Source organism: Neodiprion virginianus, chromosome 4 (genome assembly GCF_021901495.1).
Source record: "Neodiprion virginianus isolate iyNeoVirg1 chromosome 4, iyNeoVirg1.1, whole genome shotgun sequence".
NCBI classification, from domain to species: Eukaryota; Metazoa; Arthropoda; class Insecta; order Hymenoptera; family Diprionidae; genus Neodiprion; species Neodiprion virginianus.
Window position 1 is genome coordinate 40094004 of NC_060880.1, and position 15376 is coordinate 40109379.

The window sequence follows — 15376 nt, forward strand, 5'->3', positions numbered from 1 at the left end:
CTCTAGGATTTTACGTCTGATTTCCTCTGCATTATTCACGCCCCGTTTATGAATCCAGGATTCGTTCGACGTGGCAGTCGGTTAAAGTCCTTCGCGAGTCTTTCCTAGACTCACAATCGGGACCCTGCAGCCATTTCCTTTTTTTCATTCCAGCGCAATTGTGCAAGTGAATTAAGTCCTGAGCTTGCACTCGAAATCATCCGTTCTTGTTTGTCATTTGTATGAAAGAACAACGAGTAGCAGAAACTCATTCCTTGTAAATTTATACACCGAAACTTGCGAGGTTATAGTCAGTCTTTACCGACAGAGTAAAATGTCACGTGGTTTTGACCATAGTTAAAACAAGTGACGTTTGACTCTGTCGGTAAGGTCTGCGGGCTACAGCACGATCTCAACAGTATATATCCCAGAGTACAACTAAGTCCGGTGGTGTAACAAATTATAATTATTCTCGTAGTTAAAGCCGCACCATAAACGAGGTCAGAGGGGCTGACTGGTCCTCAATCTTCAAAATTTCTGAAGGGTGAGCCTTGCAAAGGGCGACGGGGAAGTTTCCGCGTTTCGAAACAAAAGAAGAAGGGGCGAAGAAAGGAGGGGAGAAACTGGAAGTCGGGACGCGGCTGCGCGTTTTCAAGTCACAGAAATTTCATCAAGCTGCCCCCACGGTCAGCATATATGTTCATGCGAATGCGTTACAGCTCGGAGCTTGTCGCGTGTGGGCGACGAGTCAAACTGGTTTTGCGAAACGTCGCCGGGAAAAAGGGGGAAAATAAAAAAACGGTAATAATAAAAATGATCGCTGGCAGAAACTGGTCCTTATAACCTCTGCTGCCGGCTCTCTACATTTACCCGTTTCATAGTCCTTGCTGATGTTTGAACGTTAATGGGCGATTAGAAATCCACGAATTTGAAATCGGCTCATTTGCATTGGCACTCCGAATTCTTTTTTTTTCTTTTTTCTATTTCTATTATTCGAAGGCGATGTTTTCACGCGAAACGTAACGGATTTGTTTCATGATATTTCGAGCGTCTTCAATCGAAGTAATCGATCAGAAAAAAAAAAATCTTGAAATTGTCGTTGAAGAGTTTGAACAAACATCAATGTAAATGAAGAGATTGGTTAGCCAAAAATCTGTACCTTTTATTAAACCTACAATTATTACATGATCAAATATTGTGTATTTCAAAAATTATTACACTTGCAAGCTACGAAGATCGCTTTGAAAATACAAAAGCAACAAATACTGGAATTATGAATGAAATATTATCGCTAGGTATCGATATCTTATTTCAAATGTCGTAAAAATTACTAATAATTGGGTAGCTGAGTATATCGTAAAGTGAGATCGAACAAATCTATTATATTTTCAACAATTTTCAAGCAACAGGAAATGAAGCATTGATATCAACACTTTTGCTTACAAGTCCACTGATTTCTATTCTTGTATTTTTAAAGAAATTTTCGTAACTTACGAAAATGTATACATACCTATAATATATTAATTTGATAAAAAAGCAGCGGACGACTATCTGGTAATAAAATCAATAGAAAGTATCGACCTCTAGCCAAGCAACCTTCTCAATCGGTAAAATGCTTTCAATTTTGCATTTAAATCCTGAATGTCCAAGCTCAAAAAACAGTCTAAAAAAGAATAGAATGGCAATACGACGAAATTGAATAAAAACGCCCATTTCCGGAACCTGCAGAACGACGCCAAGACCCAAGACGACGCAACCTCTCTTACCCAGGCGTCGACATTCCTACAGGGAATAATTGAAATCCTTCGAGAGCTGCAGGACAGCCGCGTGGAGTTCAATACGGGGTGGAAAACTAAGTGAACAAGGGAGATGGGCGTTAGAGATTAGGTGCGTTAAATTGAGCAAAAGCGTAAATGCTGATCAGCTTTTGGTTGAGGCTCTGCAGAATGACAGAAGATGCGCAAAAATATTGAACCAAGCTAGCCGGAAGAATGGGGTTGAATTTTAGTGTGTGTGTGTGTGTGTGTGTATTTTTCCACCAGCCACAGACAAAAACGTTTTTTCACCGAGTTATTTTTTTTTTTTTTTTTCGTCACGGTAGTATAAGTTTCCTCCCGATATATATTGGATTAATTTTAGTGCCGGAACGTTGGCTCGGGGGTGGAAAATAGGGGCGAGACTCACCCGCAGTTTTCCTGTATAAATGAGCGGCCGAGAGGGGATGATAATATCCTTAATATTTTAACGAGGATTATACGAAAAATCAATTAAAACTGATCCTCCCTCTCGCTCTCCGCTATTCCAACATTGATGCAAAATTGCGAGCAAAGCTCGGTTTTTCCAAGTCCGAAACCCGATCGACGATTTTTTTAGCGTTCGATACTTTTTCATTTGCAAAAATCGGCGACCGATGGTGTTACGATTAATAAGACATCGAGGCACGTTTCTCCTTAGTTTCACAATCAAGACTTATCTATTTATACTTGACCCTTTAATACACGCAGCTTTTTTTTTTACTACTAAATCCGATGCCAATTTTTACGCAAACTTAATACATATCAAAAAATTATACAGAGTTTTTTCAAAATTTTTCTTCTCGTTGCTTTTGTTTGTCCGCCATATTGGATCAGTAATTTTGAATTTTAGAATCTCGAGTTCAGATTCGTTATCAGTGACCCCAAAAGCTCACGTATTCAAAATTTCGAGTGAATCGCATGTAAGGAAAAATGTATGCATGAAAATATTATACCTCACACTTCATGGTCGATGGAATATCGACTCGACAATCTGAAATCATATTCCATACGCGTTTGTATATTCGATCGGCCGCAGGCACGAGAGAGACAAGATAGAGTAATTAGACATGCTCTGGTAAGCCGAAAAAGATTGGGCACAGGTATATTGACTTGTTTAAAATACACGTGCAGTGTCGCAAGGAGTTTCATCGAAGATACGTAACAAACATGGTTTATACTTATTTAGCGATGACGACGAGTCGGAGAATCGAAGAAGAGGTCATTTCTGCAGAAATCAGAGTGGAGCAAGGGCGCGATCAGCTTATTTTTATGCACTTGGCGTTTTGATACGATGCTAATCGAGCGCAGGCTGTCTGCATCATTTGTTTCAAGTTTATCGTTTATCCTGCATACACCCACTCGTGGAAAAATAATCACCCGATTGACACTGGCGGAGACCTTTGACCCTTGCCGATGAACACCGTCGCGGATAATTAAAGCTGACCTCCGATCTGCTGCACCAGCCGTTTAAAAGTATAAACAACGCGATGCTCGTTATTCTCTTTTTCATTTCACCAACGACTGTTTGCCCTCCTTGCCGTCAAACATGGCTTTAATGGGTCTTCAATGGGCTGACCCGCGAATGAAAATAACGCATCTACTCATACTGCGAATGTGAGACGATGATGCGTGTATAACCGCATTCGGGTGTACTAAGAAAAACCAACATGATATATCTTGAGAGAAACGAATCATGAACAATACTTCGAATAGAAATATTAAAACATATATATCGTCAATATAACATTTCTGAGAAGACACATTTGCGAAGATTGGAAAGGCGATATTAATGCATTATTCACAGCTGTTACGGGTGTACACTGAAATGTCGTCGACGATGATAATGCAACGATGCGAGAAGATGAGGACATTACTTATTCTGTTTCTTACTTTCACTTGAAAAAAAAAGAAAAAAAAATGTGTAATAAAGTGCCTCTTTTGTCGTTAAAACACAATCACGTATACCTACGCCTGTTAGATAGCATATGTAGAGCCAGAAGAACGAATTGAACGCTGTGACCTTGACTACACCATGTACAATTTACCAACATAACGATTCGCTGAACTCTCGTGACTCGCGGCAAGGTTTTTGTACCCGATAGTCAATTTATCTCGAACCTGGCGCTCGGTGGACTTTTTACAGCACTTGAATCGAGAACGGTAAAGAGCTCGCGATGCGTGTACAGTAGAACCCCGTTCGTTTGCATCAACACGGCTACCCCCACCTGAAACTGAAACAGCTGACCTGATGCGCAGAAAGCTGCGCCGATGGCGAAAACACGGTTGCGCGCTGCTCGGGGTTCGACTGTGCAGTTATTCGCTTTATCGCTACCTGCAAACGTGATTGAAATTCCCATTGAGCCTTGACGAACGAGGCGGCTAGGCATAAGAGACGAGAGGTAACGGCCGTTCGACAAGCACTTCCTTCCTGCCACGTGAATGGATTATATTGAAATCGATGATTATTTTGCAGTTAGTGGTTATACGATCGATTCTCGATTATGAATACGGATATATGAGACGTATGCGTATAATGTGAGAAATCATCGACATTACGGTTTCATTATATTTCTGAGAAGATGTTCCGCCAAGATTAAAGTTATGATTAATCGATAACCGGTGGAGGTAACCTCGTGTTTCACGAGTTCACTAAGTGTTCGGAAAAAAAGTACTTCACCGAAGGAATTATTCGCCTTGTCGATAGGTAATCCCTAAAAACTTGGATAACCTGTAATAACGCGTGTTTGGAAGGCGTTGGCGTGAACGTGAAACATTGTTTCCTTCGTTTCCATGAAACGGTTTGAATGTTGTCACATATGTGATTCACGGTTGTAGAAACAGCGACGTTATAGTCGAAGGCTTAATCGTGACTGTAAACGAGTCACGAATCACCATGTATAAATATACATAGCGCACACTGACTCGCGACGTGGCTAAAAATATACAACTCGGTCTTGTCGGTAGGCATAAGCGCACTGCATGGTCCAGCAGATGTACAATGTACTTCAACACCCACCCGAAGAAAGTTCGAACCGAAGGCAAAGGCGGCATTGTTGACCGTTGCTACGCGCTTCTCGTTTGCCAGGGCCGTAAGAATCGGGAAGAAAAAGGGGCTGAGAGCTCGGAACTGGATTACCGATAAAATAACCTAAAAAAAAAAAAAAAACAACCTGCGACCGACAAAAAATAACCGTTACATACATAACCTATAAAAGAGAAGACAATGATAAATCAGTTCATGTAATAATAATTATAACCAACTTTCAAGTTTATCGCAGAGGATCGTGTGTTGTGGTTTCGGATACGCCCCTGTTATAGGGAGGCAGAACTTATTTCATAACCTTGGGATATTTAACTTAGGTAATATTGTCTCAGGTTATTATTTACAGGTTATACTGAGTCTGGTTATTTTAATTAGGCTTATTCTGTCATTTCTAGGCTATTTTATCGCAAGTTATTATTTGTAGGTTATATTGACCGCATAATCTCTGAACTAGGTACCGGCAGGCAACTTTCTTACCGATTGAGAGATCCGAATCTATACAAAACGGCAAGTTTTTTAGATCAAGAGCCGGAGGAAAAAAAAGTAGGTTCACAATGCAGTCTTTTTCAGAAATGATTTTCTTGTTGGAAAATGTTCTTGCATGACCGTACGAATGTGAATTCAAGTGGCTCGAAGCGTTGTGAGGGGGGGGGGGGGGGGACTTTCAGCCGCCATCTTGGAAAATACGTTTTATCAAATAACTCGCGAACCGTGCATCGTACGAAAAAAATAATATTCATCGCTTTCATGGATAATGAAATTCTCTACAACTTTTATTTGATACTTTTTTCTGTACAGTGCATAGGTTTTATTTATAGCGCGCCAAACTTGAATTTACATTCGGGGGACACCGCTGAACATTTTCCAATAAGAAAATCAGTTCTGTATAAGAGTGTAGAAAAAAATGTATCTAGCTCTTGGACTAATTGGCACTCTTGTGAGTTAGAAAAAATAGCTCGATTAATCAGAAATACACAATTGTATTATAATACAGAGAAGGCTTTTATGCGATTTCCACCTTATCAATGATGTTCCGAATGCGTCACTGCTTATTGAGGCGTGTTTAAACTAGATAATCGTAAGGTCACGATTAAGCGTGTACAGTTATTGGTTACAACTGTTCCGATCGACGCCAAGAAAAGAACCATTATCGCATCTTCGTCGCGGGGAAAATTTATTCATAGTAATTACACGTACGAATCAGCCATTATAGCGAGAACTGACTTGAGTCAAGGAAAAATGAGTCAAGAGGCCGCTGGTCGCGCTGAGAAAAAATACTTACCCACTATAAACTGTAGCTTTGGATGTACATATGTTTTGAGAAGATTATATAATCGGTGTAAAATAAGACAGACTTGCGAAAAAAGAATGAGAAAGTAAAATAACCCTGTCATAAATCGAGCGGTTCTATTACATACAATATACACTATATTATCTCGAGCTGATGTCACCGCTGCATTATATAAGATGAAAATAATCATAGTTCTATCGTGTTTGTCGTAGTCTTATGTTACCTTGTATATTTACACTGCTACAATAATTACGGATCAAAATGTATGAATGACAGGACTGGGATGCCTGCTGGTTCTACGGTATCTTTCTACAATTGTGCAAACACAAATAATAACGTAAAATTCGTATATTTTTTATTCTGCCTTCGGGTTATTATACCTTGCACAATGTAACGGGACGACAGGGTTCAGAAAATTTATTACCTAAGAGTCAATTAAAGTCGTCAATTCGTTGTGTCCCACCTACTTGGGCTCCCTTTCATTCCATAAAAAGCCGATGTTCTAACAGCTGAACAAACATGGCTATTTGTAAATTGTTACTGCAAGCTGTGCAACGGTCCATGATAAGGAGGGACCGTTAAGAATGGATCGGGTGTATCGTCTACTGGAAAAGTCTAAAAACTGAGAAACTGAGAGACAAACATATTGAATAAATAACTGAATTAAGTTCCGATCAATTCTATGGGAATAGATATAATATCATTGGCGATGAAAAAAACAGAAATTATTGATAACCGTGACCGATGATATGAGAGGTTATGTATCATCGGGGATGTTTCGTTGATTGATAAATTCCTACAGTTGGTCCAAATTCAATACATACTTTATCATCTCATTCCATTAGTAACTTAATTCCACGTAATCATTCCACCTAGAATTTCAACGACGCTTATATATTTTGAAACGAGGAATTTGTTTGTCATACGTAACCGTTATTGATTTTAGAGAAATTATTTTCGGCCAATTTAAGAGTTTTATAAATATTTGAGTTCGGTCGATTCGTAGATAATTCATTTACAAACAAAATGGGCTACGATTTATTGAGTTTGGCTGTCATTTTTCATGAACAAACGTCAGAACAGCACAATTTCCAAAAAGTTGTTAACAACCGGGCTTTTTCCTGTGTTTGAATATAAAAGAAAAATATCGTTTCAAGTCTCAATTTAGTGATTCTTTCATTCATCGTTGGTCATTGTTATTTCAAACGAACTCTACACCTGACGGACGATCCTTAAACGAGGGTTTTGGGTTCATTTTAAAAGCCAGAGAAAGAATCGTTTCAGAAAAAGAATATACAAATGTAAAAATAAAACTTCTAGCAGTGCAGAGTGACGAATAGATCATCGACACCCGTTTATTTTCGAAGCAGGCGAGGGATTTATTCGACTTAAAAAACCGGCGGACGTCACGAGTGCTCGTTATTCATTTGAACTCTTGAGAGTTAACGGTTGATATTCCGAGAAAGGTGACCACGGAGTCTGCGGTCCTCGCACAACGAGACACGACTCGGATTCTCTGACAAAAGTTACAACGCATCTCGAGACAATCCGAGAGATTCGACGGTCCACTCGGGTTGGACTGCGTGGGCGGTGATGGAATCGGATTCCCGACTTTTGCGGGACAGAGTAAAAGCTCGGAATACGCAGGTAAAAATTTGCAGACACCTACAGGACGCGTGGTTGGCCGAACAAACGATATTTTCGCACTTTGATCAGAAGACATGGCAGAGACGATTAAAGGGTTATAATTAGTCGGGATTTTTCAAAAATCTATTTTTGTGTCTTAATTTCATTTTCGTAATTTACGTATACTCAAGTATGTGCAGAAAAAATTTCATGTCGATCCGATAAGTATTCTCGAAGTTACGCGCAAATTTGCAAAGACGCCATCGGAGCTTTTGGCAGTGCTTTTGGAACTTTGAAAGCATTTTTCTCAAAACTATGTTTTCAAAGTCGGTGAGCAAGATTTCTCGGAAACGGTTGACCCGATCAGTCTCAAATTTTCACACAAGCTGTATGAATATATTTTTCACTCCTTGATCGAAGGTTTTTTTCTCGCCGGTAAATATTTTCCATTTTACAAGCAACTTGGGGCGAAACTTTTTATGAAAAATCGAAATTTTTTTTTGAGAAACCACTGCTTTGTTATAAATTAATATTTCGCTTATTCTTTCCATCGAAGACCAGACAATACCTTATATTAACTAGATCTTTTTTGTTTTTCCATTTCGGTTGTTCCAGTCCAGAAACTTTCACCGCAAAACGCCTTTTTTCAGAAGTGCTTGCGGAGATCGGCTATAGCAGCTTTAAAAATCACTATTCTTACAAATAAAAAATATCAGAATCAAGTTCAATGTTACCCCAATATGTATATAAATTTTTATATTAATAAATTCAAATGTCTCTTGATAAAAAAACTTCAATAAATCGCTTTTATCGGCCTCCTGATTAGGTATAAACCCTTAAAACAGACAATGGCTCTACGGCGACCGCGAATTGCGTCAGATTGACAAAATTTTAACGATTCAGCTTTACTTGTGCGAAGTAAAACCACAACGGTTCGAAAAGTTCCGTATCTCGGAATTTTATCACATATCCAGCTACGCGTGAGGAAAGCTCATTACGTGATTCTGTGGTTGCGTAGTTGTACATACAGTGAGGTCATTAACTGCTTTGATACTACAGAGAACACGGATAGATGTACGTCTATAAGAATTTGACTGATTTTACAAACTTCATTCTGAATTTCGTCATATTTCAGAGGTTTTCTTTTAGATGATACAAACTGACCAAAAACTCAATCACCTTTTATTAATCAACGAAATAACATCTTCGCGCAGAGTTTATTTCGTGAGTTGAAAATTTTCGAATACACATCGAATTTTAAGACTGTTGAGAATTGTAAATAAATTTAAAAAAAATGGTAGACAATAATCAACGATATAAATACGAGCTCATTATAGGTGGCTTCTTCTTGATTCTCTTTTTCGTACTAGAGAAGAAGAAGAAGGGTGGTGCGAACAAGTTGCATAGGTAAAAAGAGATCGAGAAAAACAATTTATAAGAAAGAAGTTAAAGAAGCATATCAAGTGCTGAAAAACTTTCTTACCGCAAGTATAATTGAATCGTCGAAGATGAACGGATTCTTCGCATCTCGTTTAGTTCTGAATTCACGTATTAAGTTTGTTTTAATCTACCCTTCGAGGGAAAGAACTGCGTTTATATTGGCTCGTAAATAACTACGTGTTATGGATAAGCGATTCGTCCTATGACCCGGTCAATAAAAGCCCGGATAGTAGGGATTTTGCGATTTGAGCGACGCAAGAAGAATCGCATTCAGAACGGAAATCCTAACATTGTGTCTCGAAATCACCATATTTTTCATAAGATAAAATCTCCGTTTTTTATTGCATTCGTATAACATAAATCAAATCTTTGGTTTGCAAAAACCGTTCATGAATTTCAAGCTTCGAATTCTCTGCCTTTCAGTTTTTAAATGAAATTTATCTAAAATCAGCCAAGTCATTCAACGGCTTCAGCAAAAACAAAAAGTCCGAGAATCCATCAATTTCGAAATTCTTGCTTTCTTTTTCCTTTTCAGTCCGAAGGTCGTCGCACGATTCTTATTCATCGAAACTAATACTTGAAGTACCTACCGATATACGTCGGTATTGATTATAATCGACAAATGACGATTCTAATTGTCCTCTGCAAAAAAAAAGTAACTCCGTTTCAGTGATTTCAGAGGAGATAGTATTTTGATTAAAATAAGGCGTCGGTAATTCTAACCTTGTATTTATAATTCCAGTATTTTCGGGTTTTGTTATTTTAAAAGGTCTTCGTAGCTTCCGAATATACATACAACAATTTGATGAATGTCGCACGCATTGTCCGACTATCACGTTAAAAAAATTAATTATAACTATCGTATTCTGGCCAACCAACCTCCAGAACTCTGACGTGCACAACTAATCGACGTGACTCTGATTTGGAACGAATAATTGTTCGGAAGAAGGTGTCAACATTTTACGGACCGGCTCATAATAGCGACGATCGTCGTAAGCATAAAATAATAATCGATGCGTCGATTAATCGAGTCGAAAAAAATAATCGAACACGACTCGATTGAATCGGTAAAAATTAATCGATTGATCGATTTCTTCGTATTTTTTTCTTTTTTTTAAAACGGTGCATACGAAACCACAAATTTCGTAAATTTCAGTACGCAGTCTTAATAGCGGTAAAGTTTTTTGATAATTTACAGTTTCATAAAAAATATTTTTCAATTTCAGGTGAAAATATTCATTTATCTTTCACTTGTTATATCAAACAGGTACTCGATAAGTAAGACTTAGAATAGTAATTGATACTCTAATCACATTAATTGATATCGTATTGCACCGTGGGAGTAAAAAGAAACAAAAAACGATTGTGACGAAAAATAATCGATGATAATCGATTAATCGGGAGAAAATGATGGATTTCATCGAAAATCGATTATTTTGTTGTAATTCTTAGCTCGTGCATTGACACCACAATTATTGCAGCCTGCAGGGCTGCCTGGAGACCTTCATCCGTCAGACTGGATGAGCGACAGGCAAACCCAGACGTGATCCAAGGTCGAGGCGTTTTACGAACACAAACAGTGCCAGACTTGGGGTGCAGATGCAGGGCAGCATCCCGTCTCGCTTAGTTTCGTCTCAAATTTCACATGGAAACATCTCTAAACGCGTCTCGATCCATTCTCTCTCATATACACGCATTCGATTTTTCTTTCCTTCTTTCTTTCTTTCTTCGCTTCGTCTGCATTTTCCGTCGCTTCTTTTTCCAAACGGGTTAAACCGCAGCTTGTTTCTTATCGCTGTGATTAATCTTTCCGTTTTACTCTGACGATTGCGGTCAATTGCGTGGTTTTAAACGGAGTCCTAAGGATGTGGTGAAAAAAAAAGTCCTATCCGAGGCGACCGATCCACAGCTGATTCGATTTTGCTCTCCTTTTCTTTATTACGGATTCCGACGTTTCTTTTATTTTTTTTTTTTGAATTTAAAAAAATTTTTTTTTTCAATTCCCCTTTTTCCCCGGAACTCTTTTCCTTTTCATTTAATTCATCCCCGTATTTTATGTCCTGTTCGGTTGACGACCGAGGAGGCGGGATGTGACAGTGTGCAGCGCAGGGTTAAATGACGGATGTAATTCGGCTAATTGAAAAGTTAATTATAAGAGTTGGACCGGTGACAATAATTGGGACCTGGATTAGGTGCCACCCCCCCCCCCCCCCCTCCCCCTACTTTCTTGGATCACCGAAACTGGCCGAATAATATGCCATTCGAGTCGAATCGCTGTACGTGCGAATCGCGAATATAAAAATCCATACCTATACACACACACACATATATACATACATATATATATATATATATATATATATATTTATATATATACATACATAACGCAAATATCTATATATAGACTCCGAAAAACGATCTAATTGAATTAAACTCGAATTATCGCAAATGTATAATTCCAGGCCGCATATTTTCTCTCTCCTTCTTCGTTCTCATCTCCTATCTTTTTTTTTTTTATCTAATTACACCGCCAAAATGTGGTTCGATTACACAGGCCTGCGACGGTTTTCTCCCCCTAGAAAATTGAGTAGTAATTTCTGTAGGTATTAGGCACGAATCTATGAAAAAGGTATTCAATAAATTCTATCACGTAAATTTTGTTACATTTTTTTTCTGTATTCTTCGTACTACTAGAGTTCACTTCCAATTTCTGTGGCAATTATATGTATTAATGGTAGTGTTGATATTTAAATATTCATCAACCCTCACTACTTGCTGTTTATGAGGACCTTAAGCATATTTAGATCTAGGTAAGTACAAGAGAAAAAGATTGAACAGGAATTTTGAAGAAAGTAGAAAAAGATGTCACAAGTCTTTTTGATCTATCTAGTCTCTTAAGTGTTGTTTAAAACTAATGCCATTAATTTTATACTTAAAAAGTCTTATATTTGATATATTTTTTTTTTTTTCATAAACATTGTTCAAAAATTTATAAATATGCGTATCTTGCATAAGAATAAATCTCGATACGGTGTAAAAAAAACTTTCGCTACATTTTAATTCAGCATATCTAAATACCTAGAAAAAAGTATTATTACTATTTGGGAGATATTAAAAGTTCTATTCCGCAGGCCTGTTATCTTACCGTTGATTACGAAAAAGCTACGCTTGATGGAACCTTATTTTAGCAAACGAAACTTCAACGGTATAGGATATTTCGAGGAACGAAATATGAGAGCGAACTCTTTTTCTTACCTATTTTATATTTGAAATCGGTATTGATTACACGCAGACTAAGATCGAAAATAAAAACATAAATAAGCAGCTCAATTCCTCAATTTCCAAATATTATCGTTCACGATCTTCGAGATTCTTAAAATAGCATAAAATCAGATGAAAATATCGGATCCAGATGAACGAATTATGCAATAACACTGCGAAATACTTAATGAGGAAGACCAGATGTAGCGAGTGTGCGATATGCTATCACGTCTCTGAGTCGAGTAATTTCCGTGGGCCAATTTTCTGCCCATCATGGAAATTGTCTAATTTTGACGATCCGTCGTATTTCGGGCAAATTAATTAAGGTACATTATCAAGTATCAGACAAAGAAGAAACCTACGCTGCCTACGAGTTAACATGACACCAACCGAGCGACGTGCTTCCAATCGAGGTAAAAGTACTGCTAAACAAATTGCGGTTCACAACAATCAGTTGTGAACCGCGTTCTCCGCAAAGGTATCGTTTCAATACCGTCGGTTTTAGGTATTGGGCACATGTTGATACAGATGTTCACGGCTGCCACGCAATGGGCGTCTCCATGTTGTTTGGGAGGTAAATCCCGAGCTACCTGTCAGTCGACCTCGATATCCAGAGGTTCACCAGAAATGCCGGACGCACGTGCTGCGATGCACGCGAGAATAAGACTTCCCCATTCCTTCTGTTCCTACGTGATTTTCCGGGTGGGGGTAGAGATTCACAGAGATCCATAAAATTCAAGGGTCATAGGGCCAAGATTTATTTTTATTTATAGTATTTTTCAAACCCATAATGTCGGAATGTGAAAAGATCAAAGTACAGAACCAAACCACGATGCAGAAACGTCAGAACGACTTGGAATACAGCAGAATTTTCTACACATACTTCGAAATCATTGTATAAAATAGATTTTCGCGTTTTAGAGAAACCGATGCAGTAATATTTATAATTTCTAACATTTTTATCCCCACCTTGCTTTTCCCTTCTCGTTAAGTAGAAGGTACCCACGCATCGTAACGATCTTTCATCTCCGAACTATCATCGTGAACTTGTTTCAACGCTTTGTCAGTGTCTCCGGGAATTTTCGCACTTTGCTACTTCCGGTCGGAGACCAGGGCTGATCCATCAGCGACAGCCGCAGGATGATCGGATGAAGGAAGCCTTAATTCTGTTCAAACTCGAGGGTGCGTCGAACTTGATGCAGTCCGAGACGTAGAAACGGATACCCCTGAGTGTGTTACACTTGAATTGCTACGACGGATAATCCGAGTTCTAGACTATATGTGTCGATACCCTTCACGTTGCCGTCGCGGCTCGTACAACGGAGGCCATTTGCAGACGTGTAATCGCAACAAGGATTTCTGCGATTCCCAAATCACAATCGCTCGGATCCGTCATCGATAAAACGAAAGCACGTGTGATTGATAGCCCCGCAGATGTAACCGCATCGTTATCGTCCGACCTAATAAGCGGCCCAGTTACCTCCTTCCCCTTTCCTCATATTTTCTATCGTACGATTTTATTTTTAGTTCCTTTTCGTCGTGATATATTGTAAAGTGATTATACAGCGGGAATTGCGATACGGTTACGTTAAAAGAAATGGCGCGGATACTCGTACTATTCAATTCTTCATATTCTCAATCGGTTTCAACCTGTTTCTAACATCTCTTTGCCTGCACTTTCGGATGGGAATAGAGCGAGACGAGTACTTGGTGGGTGATCGATTATCAATCTCTGGTATTTAACCGATACCTATGTACGCGCAATTTGACAAATTTGAAAGAACAATTTATTATTCATACGGATATGGTTCTCAGGAACGAAATGTGATTGAATGCAAACGTTGACTGTTGGGTTTAAGAAGGACCCGGCACTTTTCGAGGCAAATCGTGGGGAGGGAAATACAGTATAAAACTGATTATCGATTTTCTAAAACCAGACTTACAATTCTTGTAGAATCATCGCGATCACGGTATATATACCTATATACACATACATTCATCAAGTTCTATATCGATGAGAAACGTGTGTAATGAACTCACCTCGTCGAAGGATGCCGAAGCGAAGGAAGCGGCGAGTAGCACTGCGAGAAGAGCACTCCTGAGTAAAACACTGCCGTTGGTGGTCATCTCGAAAGGGCGAATTACCGATCGCCGAACAGCGAACGGTTCGACAGCCTGGTCAAGGGTGTTATTTCTGTTCTTTTTTTTTTTTTTATATCTATTACCGCGACAACAGTACGAAAAACCGTCGATGGAAACCCGCGCGATGATTTCGAACCGTCAGTCGAAACTTTTCAGCGACAACGGTTCATGGTTGACGTATTTTCCTGTTTACTGGTCGTTCCTTCGTAACCGTTTTCAAATTTACCGCGCCTCCTAATCTACCCGCCGTCTCTACCTTCCCTCTCTCTCTCTCTCTCTCTCTCTCCACCCAGCTCCGTAACAACCCCGCGAATTTTTCGCTGCAGACCTGATCGAATCCGACTCCTTAGAACGAATCTCTCTACCGCAGACGCTGCTCGTCGTCACGCTCTGCAGCTTCAACGATCACACCACACCGTACCGGCGTTGGGTAGCGTCTGAGAGCCGTGCGCGCCGGCTAAGATAAAACATTTTCAAAAGCCCCGTGTGGTGGTTCCCTCTCCACCCGTTTCGCCTCCCCCCTCCGCCCCCCTTGCGGCGAACCGCCGAGGTTCAGGTTCGGCTGTGGCGCCCCCTCCTTCGTCCATCCCCCCCTCCCCCCCCCCTTTCCTGCGCCACCTCGCAAGCATCGCTTTTCGCTCCAGGAGCCGCCCCGCCGCTCCGTTCGGCAGCCGCACGCTCGACGACGCGACGGTCCGATCCGATCTGTTCTGAACGCTCGGTGCGCGCGTTGCCGGTTCAGCCGGTTACCGGTCAAGGTGCCGGACGATCCTCTTCTGTCCGGACCAGTTTACGCCA

At 39.7% G+C, this 15376-nt stretch overlaps 1 protein-coding gene across 24 annotated transcripts in view; it reads right to left on the reverse strand.

Annotated features, from left to right (window-relative positions):
* LOC124301822 (basement membrane-specific heparan sulfate proteoglycan core protein) overlaps window positions 1-15019 on the reverse strand; it is a 125245-nt gene extending 110226 nt beyond the window's left edge. For 16 of the 24 annotated variants that reach the window (XM_046757294.1, XM_046757288.1, XM_046757289.1 and 13 more), the window contains exon 1: window positions 14477-15018. In XM_046757294.1, the coding sequence (XP_046613250.1) occupies window positions 14477-14563 (87 nt within the window). In that variant the 5' untranslated portion in view covers window positions 14564-15018. Of the gene's footprint in view, window positions 1-14476 lie in introns of all 24 variants that reach the window. The other 8 variants (XM_046757276.1, XM_046757277.1, XM_046757273.1 and 5 more) reach the window with 2 other exon arrangements.
* Between the last annotated feature and the right edge of the window lie 357 nt (window positions 15020-15376).